The 23911-nt window shown below is 40.0% G+C and overlaps 1 protein-coding gene across 4 annotated transcripts; it reads left to right on the forward strand.

The window, feature by feature from the left end:
- Positions 1-1041: 1041 nt before the first annotated feature.
- On the forward strand, positions 1042-22759 carry LOC140574300 (uncharacterized). Of its 4 annotated transcripts, none has more exons than XM_072694083.1 (16): positions 1042-1397; positions 4383-4485; positions 9361-9459; positions 9603-9659; positions 11623-11691; positions 11788-11877; positions 11975-12084; positions 12186-12687; positions 13040-13126; positions 14382-16283; positions 18303-18450; positions 18550-18664; positions 19775-19934; positions 21151-21252; positions 21916-22002; positions 22144-22759. In XM_072694083.1, the coding sequence occupies exons 1-16, from the start codon at positions 1102-1104 to the stop codon at positions 22336-22338; spliced, it is 4122 nt and encodes a 1373-aa protein (XP_072550184.1). In that variant the 5' UTR covers positions 1042-1101; the 3' UTR covers positions 22339-22759. The 4 variants fall into 4 exon arrangements, with proteins under 4 accessions (XP_072550184.1, XP_072550185.1, XP_072550186.1 ...); XM_072694084.1 differs by having other exon boundaries at positions 14385-16283; XM_072694085.1 differs by having other exon boundaries at positions 4386-4485.
- Positions 22760-23911: the final 1152 nt, after the last annotated feature.

Here is a 23911-nt window from a genome sequence, read left to right on the forward strand (position 1 = left end):
CCCTTTTTCCACCATCCAATCAACACGCCGCATGACAGGAAACAGCGTAGTCCTGCATGTTACTGTGAATGGCTTCATTGTCTCATTTCGTCTTCATCAACTTGTCCTGAAAAACAAATCTGATTCAAAGGTCATATTGGACATTATGTGCTTAGATGGTGCTTTTAACCCCAAGCCAGTCCCCTAGAAAACCAGACAGGATGTGATTTAGGTCTAGAAGACGATTTTCCTGTGCAGACTGTTCAAGCAAGGCTCCTCATCAAAGAAACGCAGCAACAGCCTTAGGGGGTGATGCCTTATTATCGAGAACGGCACATAAGCTACTTCTTCAACTGCTCTGGTTCACTTAACTCGTTAAAAGCAAAGTCAGTCGCAAGTTGCTTCTAGCAACTTCCATTTAGATGGATAACAAATAAACAACAGCAGAGGTATGCACATATTTGTGCTGAGTAATGTTGTCTAGTCTCTTTTGACTAAAATAAATCCATCCTTCAAAATCTAGCTATATTTAAAATAAATTAACCAAATGAGGTTTGTGTCAGATTTCAGACCGCAGAAGCACTTTGCTTAAATAATTTGGTGCCAGATAGTCTAAATTAAGTGACACAATGGGCTGAACAGTGTGATGTGTGATTTGGATATATTAGATATACTAGGCTGCTGTTGTTTTGCTATTAGTATGCATACACTTTGTGGTAACACTTGTACTGTTCCCCTTACGAGTACTGCATGCTCACTGCTGTGTTGTCTCGTAAATATTACTTTACAAATGAAATTCCAAATTAGATGGAAGCATATTGATCACTGTGCAAACTGCATGCCAACCCCATCACACACTAGCCTCAGACTGCTTTGAATGGTTTAGGTATCTCAGATAGACTTGCTCATGTGTTTATGACAAAGTGAGACCAGTACTCGTAGCTCCAGTGCAGAAAGGCTGAGGATGGGGACTTTGGAAGCCAACCATTTTTTGACTGATCCACTACATTTAACTGTTACAGTGTCCTGAGGAACAAACCATTCTCCATCTCTCTCTCTCTCTATATATATATATATATAGGAAGGGTGAAGCAGTATGACTTCTGCCATCAGAGATGCAGCATGGACACTGAGAAGGGCTCCCGTTTGACCCCACAGCTCAGTTTGTTCTGCCCCAGTCCTGAGCCATGGGGTACAGAGCGTGACCCTTTCCCTTCAGACCACAACCCTCCTCTCACTAACTCCACTCTCAGCAGCTCCATCAGCTCAGTTGACTGGGAGCTGGATGAGGATACAGAGAGCAATGCTATTAGCCCCGGTGAGAACTTTCTGTCAGCACAAGCCATGGAGGGAGGCCGACCAACTTATCAGCGCTGTGAAGAATGTGACCATGAGGATTCTTGCTTCATCAAGAGCAGGTAATACAATCAAGCATGAATGATTTGAGGAATCTCAAACAGCTCCACTCTTTGCTGTGCATGTTAATTTGTGTGTGTGTGTGTGTGTGTGTGTGTGTGTGTGTGTGTGTGTGTGTGTGTGTGTGTGTGTGTGTGTGTTCTTTTTCCTGCATGTATGTGTGTGTGTTTGGTTAAGGATAGTCCCAATGTGCAAACAATTTGCAGCGAGGGACAGCAGATGGCTTCGATGTAGTAAAAAGTTTTACTCGCGCCACAGCCTATGCGGAGGGCTAGATCAAAGGCCTTTCCCCCCACCATTAGCGGGCAAGCTGCCTTCCAATTTAGCTTACAGAAACTCTCCCAGTCCAATCCCCAACAGCCTGTAAAGTGTGAGGCCTGCGTCACACACACACAACACAAAAAAAACCATGCCTGATCAGACTTTCAGCTTTTTAGGGGGGCAGAATAACTGAGTAAGATATCCCTAGGAGGAACGCAGTTACTAGTGAATCATTGAAGGACAAATAAAGACAAATATTGCAATAATTAATAAGAATGCACAGTGATCTGGGAATGATCTGGTAAACCTCACTGTGTCCAGAAGCAATAGCTAATGCACTACAAAGGTGTTTTATGATGCTTTATAAATTCTCTTAACTGTTGAAACCTTATCCCTACAGTCAGCAGCCATGGGCCCCTTTAAGTAGCTGCCTAGCACTCTGAAAATGACAATAATTGATGCCCATAAAGCAGGAGAAAGCCATAGAAAGTTAGCAAAGACGACGCAGCCCTCATTGATCAACAGAAGATTTAAGGTAAATGAGCCACAGTTTGTCCTAAAGGCTAATTTTCATTTGTAGCCCCTGGCCAGTTCTTAAAACAACAACCTAAAGTGATGAAATTCTGTGTAAAAAAAGCAAAAAAAAAAAGCACATACATAGACAAACGCTTACATAGACATACATAATACCCAAACAAGTACAATACAGACAGTGCAGCACAGCTAGAGGTGAGCAATATGTCGATATTTTACAGTATCATAATAGATTTTGTTATTGAGACACACAATATGCTTTTAGTCCAGTTTAATTAAATGGACTACTAAAAAAACCTGACATTGCTATATATATATATATATATATATATATATATATATATATATATATACATACACACACACACACACACACAATAAACCCAATAAAATAGATCAATCAATGCTGAAATTATCTATTTGTGCAGCCCTAATTTGGATGGATGTTTTTTAAAATCTGCAGTTACTAGTGAATTTGGTTTGCATCACAAATATAACAATACAAATTGTGTTTTGTGAAAATGTCTTTACTTGTCGTGCTATAGCATTTTAACCATATCGCTAAGCCCTAAACACAACCTGAACAAGTAACAACAAAGGAAAATGTGGAGGTCTGGAAGACTGGAAAAGGTTTCCAAGACAACTGCTTGTAGGGTTGCTTGAAGGGCAGATCTAAACCATTACATCCGGAGCTTTAATGACCTCCCATTCGAAATTCATAGGCAAGAATATGAAATTTACCTCAGCACTGTGTCACTTTACGTGGTCTGATTTGCTGTGATTGCTAAACACTTCCACTTTTTAATCGTACTCCTCACAGTCGATTGTGGAATATCTAGACGGGAAGAAATTTTTACTAAGTGGCATCCTATTACAGTACCATGCTGGAATTCAGTGAGCTCTTTAAAACCACCCATTCCTTCACTAATAATTGTAAAGGCAGACTGCGTGGCTAAGGGCTTGATTTTATACACCTGTGGCAATGGGACTGAATGAAAAACCTGCAGTCATATTGCAGCCAGTGGTTGAAAGAAGAACCAAGCCAGCAATTGTGTAAGCATTCATCACAGTATCTGTACCAAAAAAAAAAAAAAAAAAAAGAGGAGCAGTTGTTAAGACGATGGCTTCTACAGCAGGTTGTTGATCCTAAACACACCTTTAAAATCCACACTGGATCTTCAAGAAGAAGCTAAATATCTTTTCCTTAGGTTTACAGTCCCCCGACTTAAACACTGTCAAAACTGGTGTTGTGTTTTTTTTTGTTGTTGTTGTTGTTGTTGTTGTTTTTTTGGGGGTTATTTTGAAACTATAAAAGACATTTAATTGCTTCAGATATTGTAGATGTTTCATATACTCAATTGTTATGCCTTTTGGGAATCAGGTCATCTTTTACTTGCTTTACTACTCACATTAACAACTGTTTTGATCAAGGGTGCGCTAACTTTCGCATGCTACAGTACTCTGAACACTGTATTACAGTAACTAGCATTTGAAAAGCGTAACAGAAATATTTTAGGTGAGTGACCGTTGTAGATCTACATTGCGGTGCATGTAGAAGCAGTATATAAAGAAAGCACTAGCAGGATTGATCACGGTCAATCTTTAAAATGCTTGAAAAGCTTGAAGTTATGACTGGCACAGTTTAAGTATTGTCTGGCTTGTGTAAGAGATCAGTCACTCAATTAGTCTTTCTTGCTCTTTCCTTGCCTGGATTTTGCATACTTGCCATTTTTCCACCGGTAAGTTAATCCTATGCATAAGACCTCACATTTACTGTAACGTGTTTTAACACTTACAGTACATGTTTCTCGGCGTTGGCATTCTTGCAGAAGACATTCCTAAGAAAAATGGGTCATGCGTCTATGACCTCCATTTTCAGCACATCCTGCTGCGTGTGTGCATATGGAGGGGGCGTCACTCGTAAATCCTGTGTGACGGACATGTTTTCTCTGTACATGTCAACTTTTTTTAATTGGCACATGTTTTTTTTTATTGAGCGCAGAAGACCACGGTTTTCAAAAACCCTCTTTCTGGGGTTTAGATAAGGGAAGCCGGTGGAAGGGAGAGTGCAGGTCTCTAATGTTTTTTTATTCTGTCTGCTCTTGCTCTTACTCCCTCTTTCTCTCTCTCTCTCTCTCTCTCTCTCTCTCTCGCTCTTGCTCTCTTGCTCTCGCTCTCTCGCTCTCTCTCAGCAGGATTGGGGGTGACTATTTGTCTATGGGTAAAATGTGTCAGTGCTGCAGGAGGCGTGGCAGAAGCAGAAGCCAAACGTGCACCACCCCAAGTTACAACAAGGTACTGTCCCACTGTCCACCTGCCTCGTTGACACATGGGTAGGGCTGCTCAGCACAGACAACATAATAGTATTGCAGTTAAGGATGCAGCATGGGATTTCTTATGTACACGTCTGTCAATGTTGATGCCAATATACAAACAATCAAAAATATAACACAAAATGTACAAAATAATAATCACTTGTGGTTGGTATAAAAAAAAAAGGCATCACAAGACATGCCAAACAATGCATACCAATAACAAAAATAATTAATAAAAATAAAGAAATGAATTCAGTGAATAAATGAGCTGCATCGGACCATGAAGTTAAATAAAAATGTTGGGGCACATTATTGTAAATGGAAAAAATATTAAAATAAATAGATTTAGGAAAGACATAAATAATTAAATATGTATACTACTATGTGCATAAGTACCTTTTATATTTGTAATTTGTATTTGTTTCTGAGTTTCTTCATGTCCAGGCTAATGAGGTGGGCAAACGTAATGTAATGGTAACAAGCTGTTGGTGGAGAGTGGGTTGCAAGGCAGACCAGACACAACTAATTAGCAGTTCGAGAGAACATGCTACTTGCATGACTCAAGCTTGAGCAGTTTATAAGACAAGGGGAAACTGTACTAAGGAAGCCACTCTTGTAGTCCTAATTCTTTAAAAATGATGTATTACAGGAAAAAGTTAACACTTATTTGTACAGATATGGAAGGCAAGACATGTCAAATAAAAAGAAATAGTTATTAAAACTGAATTAGATTCAAATAAGTAACTAAATTAACAATGAAATGAGTTTCATAGAACCATAAATAAGTAAACGTAAGTGTCTTATTTGCCTCCTTGTTGAAAATTTTCAATCCACCTTAAATAGGGCAGCAGTTATAAATGCTGCACAAGTGTCAGAATGTAAGTGAAATTCTTCATTCTTTTTTTAAGGTGGAATGGAAAGTATAGCCAGGTGGCTAATGCTAGGCTACAGATGCTAAGCATCTAAACAGTAGCAGTTTAAATGTCTAAAGTTTTCTGGCTCGGCATGTCCTTGACGTTGCTGTCCTAGATTGGCCAAGGTCAAATGACGTCTCTGAGACACTTTATAAAAATCTGATCAGTTATTCCATGGGATCATCACCTGTGCAGTCTCTCTACACTGAGTCATTTTTGTTTCCAGTGCTACGACCGTTGCACAGCTGTTTGGGGAAGTTTTTCCCCTGGGGCTTGTTTAACCCTGACTCAGAAGACCAGGTGTTGGTAAGGGAAGAAATGTCACTTCTTCATTAGTGACGTGAGGTGATGGCAGGGAGCTGGTGTAATACTGCCGAGTCATAGCGTCAGACGTACAAACAGACCCTCAATTAGACTAGCATGTGTGAATGAATGAGTCATCTGCCCTCGGGCTATCCCGATACTTCAATGTGTGTGTTTTTCAGCGTTTGTTGTGTGGGAGTAGGATGTAATTCACTCAACAGTTTGTTGAGCTGTGCGTGTGAGCGCTCCTATGTGTTTCCTGTTTAACCCTGGTCATTAAATCTGTGGCAAGTCCTTGCTTACTCCTTGAAAAAAAAAAACAACAGTCCTCTGCTATGATCTCGAGGACTATAGAAAACCTCCTAGAAGATAAACCTCCTCATTAAGCTTAATACGAATAGTATTATTGGAATTATTCTGCAAATAAAGACTCTCTAGTTTACAATGGGTGAGGCTAGGCTGTTCTTGCTAACAAACAATCTCCAATCTCCTCTCTGTAAATGCATGGCTAAAAGGCCTCTCAACCTGCTCAAAATGCATAGAGCCATTCATTTAGATCTATGTTGTTTAGAATTACATCACTGGGGTGTGACTTACTTGGGTCTTTAAAAATGTACTGAATTATTTAGTCAACTAATGCCAGGTTTATGGAGATTGCTAGCGGCAATTTGCTAGAGGCAAATCGGCAATCGGTGCACATGTAACACATGTAACAAGATAAAAACTCACACCACCTATCTGAAATTCGACCCTTCCTCTCTAGAGAGGCCGCCCAGGTGCTCGTTCAGTCTCTCGTCACTTCAAGACTTTACTACTGCAACTCTCTTCTGGCTGGTCTCCCTTTGCGCACTATCAGGCCCCTGCAGTGGCACGGGTCGTCTTCAACGCTCCTAAATTCAGTCATGTCACTCCACTGCTGCGTTCTCTTCACTGGCTTCCTGTAGCTGCTTCCCACATCAGATTCAAAACCCTGACGCTGGCCTACAAAGCCAAGAACAGACCAGCTCCTCCGTACTTGATGGCAATGGTCAAAAGCCGCTCCGCACCTAGAGCCCTTCGAGCTTCAAGTACGGCTCGGCTCGGCTCGACCCGCCATCCCTCAAAATCCACTGAAGACAAGCGTCCAGGCTTTTTTCAGTCCTGCACCAAAGTGGTGGAACGAGCTTCCCCTGGGTGTCCGAATGGCAGAGTCCAACGCTCGCTGTCTTCAAATGCAGACTGAAGACCCACCTCTTCAGAGAATACAACGAATAGCAGAGTGGTCACCTTATTGACTTGTGTTTAGAGTCTAAAGCTTAGAGGTATCTTTGAACTATTAGTCTATTCTAACTAGCTGAGGTTATTCTTGGGTAAATGGCAAAGCACTTTTGTAAGTCGCTCTGGATAAGAGCGTCTGCTAAATGCCTTAAATGTAAATGTAAATGAAATCGACAACCCCTCCACTCCTTTTGCCCCGTTTCTCAGACCACTAAAACCCCCAGCATTCCCACCTCACAGGACCAACTGATTTATCTATTGAACTGGTGAAACTGACCAGATTTATGAACTTATCAGCTCCTGGTATCTGATGCGTACCTCTGCTAATTTGACTTTGGATCAAAACAGACGGATAGTGAAAGTAATCTGGGCTACATGAAGGTAGAGGCTGAAGAACACATTTAGCTGTTTTGTTAAACTTTATGATCCAGCAGAACGGTGGTGGGTGGCGGGTTAGGGCTGTGTTAGTGTGTCAGTTAGAGGTTTATTACATTTTAAAAGTTGAATAGTTTCACAGTGATCGTTCTGTTTTAAATCTGATAACACAGCTGAAGCTCAGCTCAGTTTGTTTTTTACACTAACTGAAACTCCTTAAATTTTAAAGTAATGAGCCTACTCTCTAAAGGTACAGTTTTTCCTTGTGAAATGTAGACAGGCAAAATAAAAAGTAGTAAGTGACAGAAATACTCAAGTACTTATGCTCAAGAAAGTAGCAAAATACTTCAACTTTGTGACTTCCCACCTCTGTTTAGAAGCACAGATACCAAATATCATTATTGATACCAAATATGTCTTGATAGACTGATCGACTGTCACCTTTGGGGTAAGGGGCCATTTCTGTGTATTCAATTTATAGTTAAACTATGCGTTTAATATTAATGCTAAAATATAAAATGAGTACTTCTCTATTTATTGAACCTATTAGTATCAGAACTGTGTCGCATCTGTCTTTATTCCTCTGTTGCTGTGATGAGCCTATGCAATGTCTGGTGGGGCTGAAGGCCAAATCAGGAGCACTCTTTACACCTGTGTGGTGTGCTTGTGGTAGGCTTCTTTTGTTCTATTGCTTTTAAGGTTGTTTTTGGGCCTGTTTTCTTTTGGGGTATTTGTGCTTTAGTTTTTTTTTTCTGACTTCTTTTGGGTCAAAACCTGTTTCTCCCGAGATGTTTGCAATTTAATAAGAAATAAATACATTTAAAATAAAAGGTCAGAGCACTGTGTGTGCCCCTTTTACTTCAGCCAGTTGTGACAAATGTGGGGGCTCATCCAGGATCTGAACCTGGGACCTCTTGCACCAAGGTGAGAATCATACCTCTATACTCTTAAAAAATAAAGGTGGTACAAAATGTTGTTTTGCAAATATGTTATAGAAGAACCACATTTGGTTTAATAAAGAACCATTTTTGTAACAGAGATGTGATCTTAAAATTGATGTAAAGGTTCTTTATCAATTTAGAGTTTTTTGGGTCTTCTCTATGACAAACATGGTTGTTTATGGAACCGAAAGTGGTTCTTCTATGGCATCACTCAAAGAACCATTTGTAGCACCTTTTATTTTTAAGAGTGTAGACTCCTTCGTTTGTGACCCTTCCACTGCTAATGATTTTCGTATGGTCAGTTCTGAGCTTTCGGCTCAATTATTATTATTATATTATTTTTTAATAGATTTTGTAAAAAGGAATTTCCTAAAAATCTGATTACACAACAACACCTAAACCCCAAATGTTACTTGCTTGATGTCTGATTTCTTTTACTGAACTGATCTTGATATGCCTATGGAATAAGGAGACCCAGATGAATATCACATGGAGCTAAAACTGTTGCGTAACTATGGCTGTAGAAGTGGATTAGCCATATGTTTAGAGGAGGGAGGTCCCCCAGTCTCCACCCTAGCTCTGTGGTTCTGTTGAAGCTCCCTAGTTCCAAGGGAGCTTCCTTGGAACTGAAATGGTCTAAAATCACCAAATTGAAAATTACTTGACATGAGTCTCACACTGTTCTCAAACTAGTCCTTGATCAGCTGGGAAATTCTATTGTAAGAGGTACATTTTCACTGGGAAATGACATGAGGCCAGTATCAGTCATGCAGTGATTCAGTGTTTCCTGACGTAGTAGAGAGCAGCTTTAAATCTTTTTTTTTTTTTGGACCACATGTTGGAAAGCCTTGAGATCTGGGATGGGCATCGGATATCCTTTGGTTTGCGAGATGTGAAATCCATGTGGAAAAGTGGGATTTCAATACGCTTCTCTGTAGACAAACCTTATTGTCTCCAGAGAACCATGCTTTTAGCCCACCAGCTTCCATGATATCTTTTCTGCAGCTGTTAAATAATAACACATGAAAATAAGTGTACTTATGTTTTGTTCCTTTTGTGGTTTAGGAGATCTCTGCAGGCTTTTTAGAAGCTCCCCAGAGCAGCCTTCGTTCTCGGAGAAGAGCGAGGTCACTGGATGGGAGGGCCTCGGATTCCACCACGACGGTAGGCGAGCAAATAACCCTGTTACTCCGTGCTGGACTTGAAGTGCTGAAGTAACTTAATTAAAGATCAAGCTTGTTTACTGCAAATGTGTGTTTATGTAATGTCAAGATGTCAACACTTACATCATTATTAATTCTCCACAGCCAGACCTTTTGAACTTCAAAAAAGGATGGCTGCTCACTCTAGACGACCAAGAGCAGGTGAGCACATGCTAAACTGGAATCCTCTGAGCAGTGCCAGCCGCGATGATCCGAGAGTCCTAGCAGTATTTTGAGAATCTTCCTTTCTGTAACTGAAGAAAAGGCTTCTGCTCACGTGGGGCCGGCTCTAATGTAGCCCCTCGAGACACAAGTCCAAACTCGCATCTTGCTCTGTAGAACGACAAAGAATATGTATCTTTTGTGTGAGGAACGGTTCCCTGTTGGTTTCCTGACCTGCCAGTGACCTGCGTAGTCTGCACTCGATTGGGACAGTTTGTGCAGACTATCTGTACTCCAGGGTTTTATTTGTCTGTGCTGGTGTCGTCAATGAGATGCAGTGGGGCAAAGTCAGATGCCTTATTGTGGGGAGGAAAATGGGTTTATGTGGGATTCCCCTTGGGATCAGATGACTTGGGTGCCTTTTTGTCCTCACTTGTGGACCATAATGCCTACTTTTACATGTTTGTAAGACACAGTAGTGTTTAAAAGTCCCAGTCTAACAGTTCACACACATGGCAGCTTTTGACATGACAGGAAAAAAAAGGAAAAAGTTTTAGTGTTTAGCAATTTTTGCTTTAAGATTAACAGGCAAGACTAGATTCTGTGTGGATAAATCAGCTTGCTTTTAGAAACACTAAGAACTATTATTGTACTTGGATGTTTTAAAATAAGTAAGAAACCCTTTTTCAGAGGACTGAAGAGTTTGAAGCCCTCCACTTTAAGGCAGCTTACTGTAAGAGTTTAATTGGACAGATGTTTAGCTTCATAGTCTTTCTAAAACATTCCAGAACATTTGATTTTTAAAATAAATTCTTATTATATTGTTGTAATCCTTATTTCAGGGATTTTCCAACAGACTAGACTTTAGAACATTACATTACTCAGCAAGCTTGAGAAAATGTGAAGCCTTCCATTATGAAAGAAGAAAATTTGCAGTGTAACCACACAAGCATACACATATGATTTGTTTCTGTCCTTTTTTTTTGCACTTTTAATGTCTCACTTTGAGATTTTTAGGAATTTATCTTATTTGAAGAATTTCAGTATTGATTTAAGACCAGTTTAAATAGATGTCTGTTTGAACTCTGACGTTTGAATTTAGCATGGAACTTGAATCATTGTTATTTTGGTAAATTAGAAAATGCTCAAAATTTGTGTTACTGATTGGTGTTGCATAAATCTAGCCGTGATGCCATAAAGTATTTAATTATTGATATTTTAGTATTAATATTGACAGATATAGCTGCCTTTCTTGATTTTCTGTCATTTTACGGTGTAGTACAATAACACAAACACTAACAATAAGTGTTTGGACAGTGACACAGTTTGACAAAGTTTGTTTAAAATGAAGCATTCAACATGTGTTTGAAGGAATTACTGACATTATTTATTATTATTATTATTTTTTTTGCCATTTAGTCCCTCCATTTTCAGCGGCTCAAAAGTTACGGGACAGTTGACTGATAAGTAGTTTCATGACCATAGCCTGTTCATTCATAATTTCTGTATTGTAATAACATTTTGGTTGATTGATTTCAGATTGATTGAAGTGGTGAACAGAGGCAAAATTCCAAAAAGTGTAGAGCTGTCCAGATACTTCTGGACCTGACTGTATGGAAGAACTGGCGTATTAATGTTGATTGATATCTGTGGGGCAGTACAGTATTTGAGTGGCTTGAGCATCATAGCCTGCTTTTAGATTCTTATCAGCGTTAAAAAGCTACAGTTAAAAATATCTCAATTTAAAGTTTGTTCATTTTGGAAGGGGACTTTTTTATGCTGTTGGTTTTTGCCAAATACTTGCGGTTGCAATATCAAAACTGGAAAGGAGAACGAGGTTATGCCTTTGCTAGCTTTCAGTAAATAGCTGAAATACTTTCTGATTTAAAAAACAAAGCTGACAATTCTGTGAGCACATGTTTTTATCACTGTGTTGAGTGATTTCTCTTTTGTCTTTTGACAGTGGAGGAAGTACTGGTTTGTTCTGTCTGCTCAAAGCCTGCGTTTCTACCTAGACTCTGGAGCAGAGGAGGCAGGTTCACTGACCTTGCGTACAATCACATCACACTCACTCACTGCATTCCCTTAACAGTTTCAGAAAGCTCTAAATAACGTTTTGCTTTGAAAGGCCTCCGAACTGGTTGGGGAGATTGACCTGACAACCTGTCGCAAAGTGACCGAGCACCTAGTTCAGAGGAACTATGGCTTTCAGCTTCATGTAAGCCAAACAGTTTCTATCTACCTCTTCATATTGATGGAGGAAGTGTGTATGTGTGTATATAGTAGATCCTAATTATTATGATTCATCTGTCTAGACTCCTAAACTGGTTTACACATTGGCTGCTGTGACTGCTGGGATACGACAAAACTGGATCCAGGCTCTCACAAAGAACATGCAGAGCCATAATGCGCCAGATGTTACCAGGTATTTGCTCATCAGTCATAAAACAACTGCACCAGAATGAATGCATGAATGAACAGGTGGTGAATCTGAGTTCAGTGCACTTCAGCTGTGAACTATGACAGCCTTGCAGATAATCACCTTCTCCAAGTGAAAGCCCAGTTTGGCCCCGACGTCACTCAGGACTCCCGCTGCTGTCCAGAACAGCGGCCCAACCACAACAGAAGACATGGACGAGGTTCTGAAACGTTGGACTGGGATGAGTTCAGTCAGGGCCTGCACATGATGGCCCAGAAAGAAAGCAGAGAACAAGAGTGGCTGCATCTCCAGACTGAAAAGGAGCAGGAGGAGCAAGAGAGCAGGAGCAGGAGAAGGGGAAGAGAAGAGCGCAGACAGAGGTATGCGTTTGTGATGGGTTCTTCAGCATATCCTGGGGAGGATGAGGAGAAGAGCAGCCAGGCTCAGCAGCAGCAGCAGCAGCAGCAGAGGATAAGCGAGATTGAGGAATGTTGGCTGCAGGTGGAGAGGACAGCCATCCGAGATGGAAGGAAGGTGCCTTTGTATCCGGAGTGCCAGAGCAAGAGCTCTGCAGAGCTGGAGAAGATATTAGAACACTATCAGAGAAAGGTAAAGGAGAAAGTGCTACTGTGGAGGTTGGGGTCCTTTTAGATTCAGTTCTGTTTAGTGAAATTGTCTTGTTATATTTGCAGTTAAGCATTTACGACACAAACACGCAAAAATACTTATAAAATGTTGAAATTTTGAAACAAGCAAAATGGTCTGCCGATAAAATAAGACCGCTTTTCTGGATAAAACTATTCTATTCTAAGTCTTACAACACTCTCATAAGTAATATTATTCGTTTTTTCAGTGTACTGATCATCGATAAATACAGCAGCAGTGTACGCAGTGAGGAGTTTAGATTTGGTACGTTTAAGTTTGGTAATTGTGCATGTATATGCGTTCTGAATATTGTCAGGTGGAGCAACTGACTGTCCAGTTAACAAAGTTGGCTGATGGGAACCAGTCCCTGGAACGAGAAGACAACACTGACTGGATCTGGCAGGTAAGTCTGTACTGCGCTCAGGTTTCCTTATTGTTAGGTTAAAGGAAATTCCAATCTTTTTTTTTTTTTTTTTTTCTCCACCATCAATATTTTGGTATTTGTGATGTTTTTATATGCACTGTAGCCCTTTAGTGATCATTCTGTGAAACAGTGTCTTAAGCATGTAATAACTTTCTGTGATTTACAGTCAACAAAAATTGTAGATGTCTCCAATCACTCTCTGTAGACATTCTGACTCTGGAGGTTTCTCTGGAATAGAGAATTTCATACCAGACCAATCTGATTAACACAACATCTCAACCATTTAATTATGCAGAAAATAGAAACTGGTGGATGAGGAAAGCTACCATTTAATATTGTCTTCTGGTTCGTTCAAGTCCAGAACAGGTCCACGTGGAATAATTTTGAATACCTACAATGTGATTGGCTGAGAGACGTTCCAGGAGTGCCAATATTGCACTTTTAGATACACGATTTCACAAATGAAATTAAGAAGAAGAAGAAGTACTCATACACTAAAAGTATTAAAACACTAATTAGTAGTAACATTTTTTACACTAAAAGTAGTAAACAATTACTCAGTAAACTGTAACCTCTTGAGACCCTGTGTCCTCATATGGGGACATAACATTTCTGCTTCTCTGCAATATGATACTTATTCTTATGATTATGTATCATGATTCTTACTTAATCATCCTATGAGGACATAGTCTTTGTACAGGAAGTGAAAGTTTAGTTTTTATACCTGTTATAATTTATGCAGTTAATAAACCAGTCTAATCCTTTAAATGAAGACTAAAATGATAGACATTGCACAACGCTATTCACAATGCATCCCAACAAGCACAACGGTGCAATACTGCGCATGAAAAAGTGTTCTTCATCAAAAGGGTGGGTAGGTGGGTAGGTAACATTGTGCAGTTAGAATTAGCTCAGCCAATTAGAGGGAGCAGGATCTGCTGCACCATTTAAAGGATATTTGAAATACAGAGCGAGTGACCCCGAAACACAGTTCAGCTACACATAAAAGTACGTTTTTAATATTTACGTGTGTGTGTGTGTGGGGGGGGGGGGGTGTATGGTATCAATAGAACCTGTAATGTAGCCTAATGTTTTGGAAATCATGAACTTTTCCTTAATTATTGTGACCTAAAAAAAAGATGATGATGATGATCTTATAGACTTCTGTAGAAAATAAGCTGAAGTACTACGTTTTGAAATGCATCTGACCAATACTTTCATTCCCTTTTAAAAGCAGGAGCCAACACGTGATACTGGAATACCATGTAAAGCTCAGCAGACTGGTCCAAATAAGCCAAACCCTGTGTTAACTCTGACTGACAAATATCAAGAAACCAAACAACTTCTTCAACTGGAGAATCTGAGAAGACAGCGTATCAAGAATCGGCTGAACCTCTGTCCTTTGCCCCAGATAAACTCTGAGTTCTTAACCGAACCTGAACTGAAGACTGTATGCAATGTGTTGTGTTGTGAAACGATGAACAATTCCAGCCTTGGATCACATGATTGGTGTGAGGCAAGCAGAGACTGGGAGGATGAGCATAGCAGGGCTAAGGTCGATGGGTTCAGTGAAAGAGCTGTACTGCCGCTGAGGAAAAATGTTGGTTCAGATCCAACCATGGTGGAGCGATTCTCTCAGGAAGACGAGTTCCTAGCCAGGCAACATGAGGCCTTGGACCGGCATAATCAAGAACTACTGAACCAGCTTGCTGAGGCAAACAGGGAGATAGACCGGCTTAAGGCAGAACTCTTACATCAACCAAATGGCTGCCAGCCAGACCTGGCGTCTGTAGTCGAGCGTCTTGAGATGGAATTAGCTAGGAACTGTAGGGCACTCCAGGAGGCACAGAACCAGCTGGCAGAGATGGAGGAGAATCTGAAAGACACACATGCAACTCTGCAGTTGAGGGAAGCCACGCTCCAAAGCTTGGGCTTCTTGACCAAGGACAGTGATGAAAAGATAGGCAAAGTTTCATGCCCAGATGAAATGAACAGACTTTGCCAGTGTGTGCAGGTGCTGGAGAGCAAAGTGTCTGAACTGGAAAGCCAGCTAAGTCTCTCGGAGCAGACCTGCAGGAAACTCCAGAACCAGAATGCACCGCTCAGAGAATCGGAGCTTGTAAACAGCCTGAGGGTAACGGAGGCTGAGGGGAACGTCGAAAAGTTGCAGCGAGAACCTGATACGTCATCCCAATGGACAAGGTTGATGCATGTGAACAGGCGACAGGTCCAGGATGGCCGGAGATCAAGAGAAGGAATTCAACATGTGGTTGAGGAAAGCGTCCAGCTGAGGTCCAGTGAGCTCAACATGTTACTAGAGGTCATCAAACCTCTAGCTGAGAATGAGGAGCAGGTTTCTGCTTTAGAACATGAGAATACACAGGTGAACTGTACTGTGGTACAGAGTCTACAGTTGGAGAAGAACATTTGGGAAAGCTTTCTGAACGCCTTGAAAGACCATCTGTCTCAAGGTACTCAAGGGACTGAGGGAGCTGGCTCTCTGCTACAGTGTGCCAAGAAGAAACTGGAAGAGATTACAATGGACCTCTTGGCCCTTAGCATTTCCACGGGTAGCAGTAGCCCCAACTTTGACATTACTGGCCTTTATAATGGTATGGAGAAGGACCAGCAAAATATAAAGACAGTACTTACTGACGAGCGGCTAGGTAATGGTCAGATATGGAGAGGTTTAAAACAACTCGTGGAGACGAGACTGACTCTGCTAAACCACGAAGCATCAAAACTAGAGTCGTCCATCAATAGTGAAAGACACTGTGATGTCTGGAATCAGACAGACGACTTCCATCTGCATCCTTTTGTCAGCGCAGCCATGGACCTCTTTATTGCCTGTCTGGTAGGATATCGTAATGCTCTTCAGGAAAGAACATGGCCCGTCGCCAAGCTATTCTATAGCAACATAAAAGATGTTGAAATACAAGCTGCCCTTCGTGAGGGAGCCCTGTATCCGAACAACATGGTTGCCCATGAGAAAAGTGAGGTCAGTGAGGAGAATGAGACAGAAACTGCTTCCTCCTTGAGATGTCGTATAAAGGAACTGGAGCACCTGTTGTCCAATGGTGCAATGACGCTCGCTTCTCTACAGCGGCAGCATGACGAGGACAAGGCCAGCCTCAAGGTGGAAATAGTAGTTGTGCTAATTATTTGAATTCTGTGGTTTAAAATATATAAGAAAAAAGCCCTTATCATCAAAGTTGCATGCAGTCAACACTGATTTAAAATGTGTAAAACGATATCATGTGAATCCCACTGATATTTAATATTCATTGTTACCGTAACTGTACAATGACTCTGTACTGAATCTGATTGTTTTTTTTTTTTTTTCTCAAACCTCCATGAATTCCAGACATAAAGAGCAAGAATTTATTTTTGTGGGCACATTGATAGAAACTAATGCTAATTTAAAGACCCATTGCACTGTGCTTTATTCTACCAATAAAATACAAAGCAGCACAGATCTAAGAAATTAATCCCACTATACAATCACAGTATTACTTGTATTTAATATAGATAATATAGATAGATATGTATTTTTATTTTTAGTGGAAATTATAACACTATAACGCTATTTAAGGTCTGACCAGCAGAGGGCGCCGTGTGCTTGTTCATTTGAACACATACTCAGGGTGGGAAACTAGTCTGCTGCTTCCCCATCTCTAACAGACTGACTAAACCTGATAATTAACAGGTGAGTTGATTCAGGTCTGCTTGAGCTGAAGAAGTACAAAACTGTGCAGGAATATGGCCCTCTTGGACCGGAGTTGCCCACCCCTGCTCTAAAAGGACCTAAATATTGGGACACCTGCTAGATTATTGGTTCTTCCAAAAATCACTGTAGCTGTCTCTACTGTCCATGCAAGGCTTTTTTTCTAGATTACGGAGCACCATCGTTCTAAAGAACATGGTTGCACTGGGGGGCTTTGTGCCTCTCTAGCCCACACCTCTGGCATTAGGCATGGTGCCAATAGGTTCATGTTTATCTGCTCCAGAGAGCCCTGTTCTATTGGCAGCACTTCTCTCCTTGGACTAGACAAGCTGTGTCAGCAGTGGGCACAACTTAAAGTAGCTGAATGCATTTATTAGAAGGTGTGTCCGCAAACATTTGGAAATCCAGTGTATCATTTGAGGTATATACAGCACAGCTCTGCCTACTGCCCTGCTCTTAAATAGCTTTATAGTGTTAAAATGACAATGGTAAAACAAAATAACAAGTGCAATGAACTATATTCCGCAATATATTTATTATTACGTCTAAACAAACAAATACAATATAAATAGCCTCATCTCTTGTTTTTTTATCAGCGTGCACTTATAAATACGTACTTCTTATGTTTACTTTGGTGCAGAGATTGCTGTGTGCTGTGCAGTGTTATCTGTACCATTGTTTTCCATCTTTGCTATGGCTGATAATTTTGATTTAAAACGCATGGAAAACTCTTGGTTTGCAGTTAAACAAACATTGGTGCTAAAAAATTAACATGCGCTCCAACCTGATGTAAATTTGATCTAGACAGACACAGCAAACGTACAACGTGTAGAACTTTGATGAATAAGGGTGAGTCTCTTTCAGAATGAATGCACCCAACTAACCTTATGACCCGTTTCCTGTTTTAGAAATGGCCACCTTCACTTCACTGTAATGAGCTCTAATTATATACCATATATATGAAACGCCTTAATTGTAGGGGTTGGACGTTTTTGGGCTTATTTAGTTAGAGGACCATATCTCACTATACATAATATTCATGTTCCTAGTGCTTTGTGTATATATATATATATATATATATATATATATATATATATATATATATATATATATATATATATATATATATAAAAGAAGGCCTGGTCATTTGAGGCCCCTCCCACTTTTATTTGTTATGATGCAGCCAGATTCCTAGTGTTTATCATTAATACTGGTTTAATTAAGATCAGAGGTGTATCAGTAGTGCAGTTTTAATGTAATCATAATGTAACTTTTTTTTTTTTTTTCCCTCAATTTTTAAAATGTCTTCAATGCACAGCTTGGCATGAACACAATTCAGATCTGATCTCTAATCTTTAATCCTGTTATCACGGTTTCACAGTTGGCCCAGCTCATAGCAACATAGTCTCTTGATGTGCTGTTTTTCTTCAGGCTGCATATGAACAGGGCTTCACCTTGTTGAAGGAGTCTCATCAGAAGTTTACAGAAGACCTTCTCCTCAAGCATCAGCAAGACCAGGAGCGCTTACAGGAAGAGAATGAAAGACTTCTAGCTGAGGAGGCGGCTGCTACTCTCACTGGTGTTTCTTTATTTGTTTGGGGGTGGTTTTTATTTATTTATTTATTTATTTAATTTATGGAAATTTGTGGTGTGTAATTCCTGATCTGACCCTCCACAGTGATTGAAGCCATGAAGAGAGCCCATAGCTCGGAGATGGAGAGAGTGTTGCAGAAGGCAAATTGGGAGAAGAGCAGTGGTGACACGAGTATTGCTGAGATACTGAAAAATCACAGGTAAGGGCTCACAAAGATCAGAGACTGAAGTGAGTCACTGAAGTGTATAGGTAAGATAGATTATGTACAGATCACTATATGTGATAATAAGTATAGTAATAAGTAATGATGTGTCATCATTAGGGCCTCTGGGGTTTAGCTGGATTTCTGAATGGGTTTATTGCGTCCACTTATAAACCAGTGTTACAAACCTGAAATGTGTTTTGTGCAGTGTCCTTGTTTTCAATGCCACTGGATCCTCTAAATTATGAAGTCTTTAACAAGTCAAAATATTCATTTTGCTACATCCATGATACAGGCATGCTAACTCTCCTGTGCATTAAACTTGCATTGTAATAAGTAGTTTTCTACTACACTAAAGCTCTGTTCTAGTGCCTGTATTCACACCTTTGGATGTTATTCCCTTATTATTATTATTATTATTGATTTTGTAAATGAAATCATGGTTATAGAAAGTTTTCACTTTCAAAAAGCCAATTTATAAGTAATGCCAATTAAATAAGAATTTATAGTGTAGAATGCAGTGAAATTGCATAAATATTCACCTCCTTTAAAGTGATTAACCTTATTTAACAGAGGTCCAGGCACTTGCTAGTATTCTCACAGTTACTGAAATGGAGATCAACTGAGTGCAGTGAATGTGTTTCAAGTTTATTGAAGAGTTTGGATACAATGGGGGTGGATACAAAAATCCTCTGGAGCTCAGTTAATTCCATTATTAAGGCATACAAGGAACATAGCACATGTGTAAATCAGCCTAGAGCAGGCCGTCCTCACAAACTGAGTGACATGGGGGGGCACCAGCTACTTAATATGTACTATAATACTGCTAGAACACTTAACTGACTTTGTTTTACAAAGCTTATTAGAGGTAGTCAGTCTGATAATGTCAGTTTAGACGCAGCAGTGATTGCAGCGCTAGCTTGCATGTATTAGTATTAAATGTTCAGAAATTCTGCTTAGGCCCAGAGTTCCTTATATGAGTACAAAACCAACTACATATGACAACACGACTTCTGTGGTCCATCACACTTTGTGTGTGTGTGTGTGTGTGTGTGTGTGTGTGTGTGTGTGTGTGTGTGTGTGTGTGTGTGTGTGTGTGAACTTTAGTGAGGAGCTGGAATCAGTTCAGAGGGAGCTGGATGCACTGTCCAAGCAGTACTCACAGAAGTGTTTGGAGAGTGTCCACTTGACCCAAGCTCTGGAGGCAGAGAGAAAGGCTCTACAGCATTGTCAACACCAGAATCTAGCACTTGGTACCAGCAACCAGGTAACTGCATTTGTGGGCAGATCACGGATAGGTCATTGTTTTTCACCTACTGTTGTGAACCTGGACAAGCTTTACAGAACACTGGCAAACATCCCATTCAGTCTTATGAAATAATGAACTATTATGGCTCTCAACACAAAATACACAGTGTGAATGTGTTGTTCAGAATGTAATTTCAAGGATATTAATTCTTTATGTGTGGGTCATACTGTTTTTATATGCTGTAGAACTAATCAAGACAATGGCAGTTTCTCTCTCTGCTTTATATTTACTGCTGTTTTGCCTGGATTTGTGCTTTTTTACTCTCTAATGTCCATTTTTTTTAAATTGGAAAAACATAAATTCTGAGGACTAAAAATTACCATGAAACATTTAGTTTTTTTTAATTGCTGTAATCACTCTTAATTTTCTTTTTAATTCGTTTTTGAGGTCCAGGCTTGCAAATAAGTATGTGCAAATAAAAGTGTGAGGTTCAAAAAAAAAAAAAAAAAAAAAAAAAAAAAAAATATATATATATATATATATATATATATATATATATATATATATATATATATATATATATATATTCATATTAGTGCTTATTGGAGCACAAATAATCTTATTCTCCTAAAGTATGATTCATTTCCTCCAACAAAATCAATATACAGTATTTGTCACATGATTAACACCACAAATGTGACCTCAGAAGGAAAGAAGGGGGTCCTCCTCAATTAGAGACCCAGCCTAGATTGGCCCAGTAGGTGTTTATGAGCTGAAATCTCAAACGGAACCTGCCCTGAATCAGGTTAGGTGTGCAGCTATAAGATATGACAATATCTATTGGCCAAATATTTTGAGACAGAAAATCCTGGTTTTGAACAAACTAAGCAAAGAATCCAAGCCGTTTCACTTAATCAGTAATCAGTTTGCCTTGGGCTTTAAACAACTGAGTGGTTACATAAAGTGGATTTTTCTCAACCCAGGTTTTGGAGGCACCCTGCCCTGCACATTTTAGTGGACTCCTTGCTTTAACACATCCCCTGCAATTCTGCAGGGGCTTGTTAATGAGCTAATTTGTTAAATCAGCAGGTGTGCCTTCAAGGCCAGGGGTGAGAAATGTGTGCTTCTGCTTGGTTGGCATGAAAACCTGGAAAACCTGCATCCACATCCACAGACGCCTTGGTCTAATCCATTGTGTTTAAATCCTAAAACCTCATGTGTGCCCATTGTACAGGAGCTGTATAATCACCTTGCTGAGGAAATCATCAGATTGTCTGTGAAAGCAAACGATGGCAGCAGTGAGCTGGTTGACGGCAGGCAACGATATGAACTTGAGGTTAGTGCACTTCTTGAGAGTCACCACGTCGTTGTGATCGTGCCTTTCTAGAGGCATAGATAAACAGCAGTTTTGACAGCAGAAGTTTGTACATTTACTCAAAGTAACATTATGTAGCATTTTTACCTTAAAATAACATATATATATATATATATATTTTGATAAACCTCAGAGATTTGCGGCTCTGTCTTTCCCACTCCGGGCTTGGCACGCTGCTAACTGTACCTCTGGTAAAGAAGAAAATCTTCTAATATTAGTCTACAGTGTCAGTCCATGTGCTTCTTTCACTTCAGATACCGGTTCTGTATCTCTCAGCTTGTCCAGAAAAGCATGTGTAGAGCTAGTCCTTCAGTGGCTAGACATACCAAGTTCAGACTGGTGCACTTGTGGTACTACTGACTTAGAAAGTACAAACTCCCGAGGAAGGAAGGACGCTGTACGGTATTTTTGCAATTGCAATGCTTGGCTGTGCCAAGTCCACACAAGTCACATCCTGATGTGTCCTTGATAACATGGCGGGCATTTGGACTGCACTTGGCTACAGACGAGAACGCAGATTGAGATTTAACCCAAGCCTCACATAATGCTGCTTTAACAGTGTGATTATGAGCTTTTCCAGGAGCCCGGGGTGCATGTTTTATGCTTTTGTGTGTCTGATTTCAGATTATGCTGCGGGTAAAAGAGTCTGAAGTTGAATATCTAAAACAGGAAATCAGCACTTTAAAAACTGAACTTGACACTTCCCTAATGGTGAGCATGACGAGCTAGTAGCACAAGCTACTATACTGGAGATATCAGATCTGCAAGCATAATAAGAAGTCATTTGAAATGCATTCAATGTTTCAGCCGCATTTTGTTTGTGTGGGTGTTTTTTTTCCCTCTTCTATTCAGGGTCAAAAGCTTGCAACAGAGAGACACCAGGAACTGCAGACAGACTTCAGCATGGCGAAAGAGAAGGCAGAACAGCAGATCGAGCAGCTCAGGGAGCATCTGAGACTTGTTTACAAGGCCTTAGCAGAGTCTGTGGAGAAGAGGACATGTACCACTGTTCTTACTGCTGCTCGTCACACCTTACTAAAAAGCTGACCTTGAACCTGCAGTGCTGCATTTCTGTACATTACGTTTCTAACACTACTTTTTACTAGTGTACCTGCAACGTGGCTATGGGACAGATGCTTACCTATATGGGACGAGGTCAGCGTTCAACCGAAGGAAACAAACAAACAAACAAACAAACAAACAAAAAAAGAACAACATGATTGTAGGTTGTATCACTACTTCTGACCATCACAGAACGAGTAGTGGGCTTTTGTGTCACTTAACAGTTACCAGCGAGCGCTATAGTGAATGGACGTCAAGATTGACTTTGATTGCTGTATTTATTTTGTATAAAGATCTCAAGATATCATGAACAAAGTAAGTTACTGTGAGCTAGAGACAATGGGCTATTTTTATAACCTAGAGCAATAAGCTTTACAATAAATGAAAGGAGAGTTTCAGAACTGTTCATTTGACTTGTGTATCATTTTGATGTTTGCTTGTTGGTCTGCATGTGTGTGCAACTGTTATGCTATTCTACAATATAGTAAGTACAAAGGGGTACAAACCTTTTCCCCTTACAGTTACATATCCCTGATGCATGATATCGAGCAGAAGCCTCTGTCAGTGAACTTACGTTGACAAGATTTTCTTGCTTCCTTGCTTACTCCACAAAACCAGTTACAATCATATAGTTGTATGCAAAAGCTTAAAACACTGGGTCTGAAGGTAACTCTAAAACACAACAATTTCAGCAAGTCTTAATGCAATTCTAATGTGTTGGCTCTCATAACATACCAGAAAATCCCAAAAATGTAAATCCTCAATGTGGCAAATGCATAATTGTGGACACCCTGATTGTTTTTTCTTTTGACAAACTGTATGCTGGTAAGAAAGGCAAATCCAACTCACATATGCATGCCAAGATCCTGCAGTCAGTTTTTAACTGCGTGAAGAGGGTGCGCACCATCAGTGTTGCTTGTACAAACAGCTTAACTATTCTTGTACATAGTTAAGAAGCAAACCTTAACTCTGACCTTCTCATAACATCCAACGGTAGAAGTATGCTACAGAACATCTGGACAAGCCGGATGAGTTTAGGAAACAAGTGCTGTGGACTGATGACGTCAAACTGGAGCTCAGATTGTGGTTGCAATCAGCATGGTACGTCTGGAGTGAAAAGGGAACACCTTGTGAAGCAACTGTGAAGCACACAGGGTGGATGGATGTGGGCTGCTAGTGGCTTTGGCAATATTGCACAAGTGAATGGATAAATAAAAACCGCTAAATACTGAAATATATTTGGAGGGGGGACATATTGTGTTTTATGTTTGATTAGCTACAGATTGTGTTTACTACTACTACTACTACTAACAAAAAACAAAATACAAAGCAAGGGTGCCCAAACTTTCACATGCATGTAGTTTAACTACTGGTGCTTTAGTCTCTCCATGTTAGAGAAACAAAAAAATATTAATATATGAATAGTGATATACACCACATAGTGAAAACTTATATTTTTTTTTAACTCATATTTTTGCTACATTGTCCAGCCCTATTAGCCAGTGGTGTGCTTATAGCTGATGTGATGGCAGTATTTGCTTGAGGCCTGTTTACATAA

Source organism: Salminus brasiliensis, chromosome 12 (assembly GCF_030463535.1).
Source record: "Salminus brasiliensis chromosome 12, fSalBra1.hap2, whole genome shotgun sequence".
Classification (NCBI taxonomy): domain Eukaryota; kingdom Metazoa; phylum Chordata; class Actinopteri; order Characiformes; family Bryconidae; genus Salminus; species Salminus brasiliensis.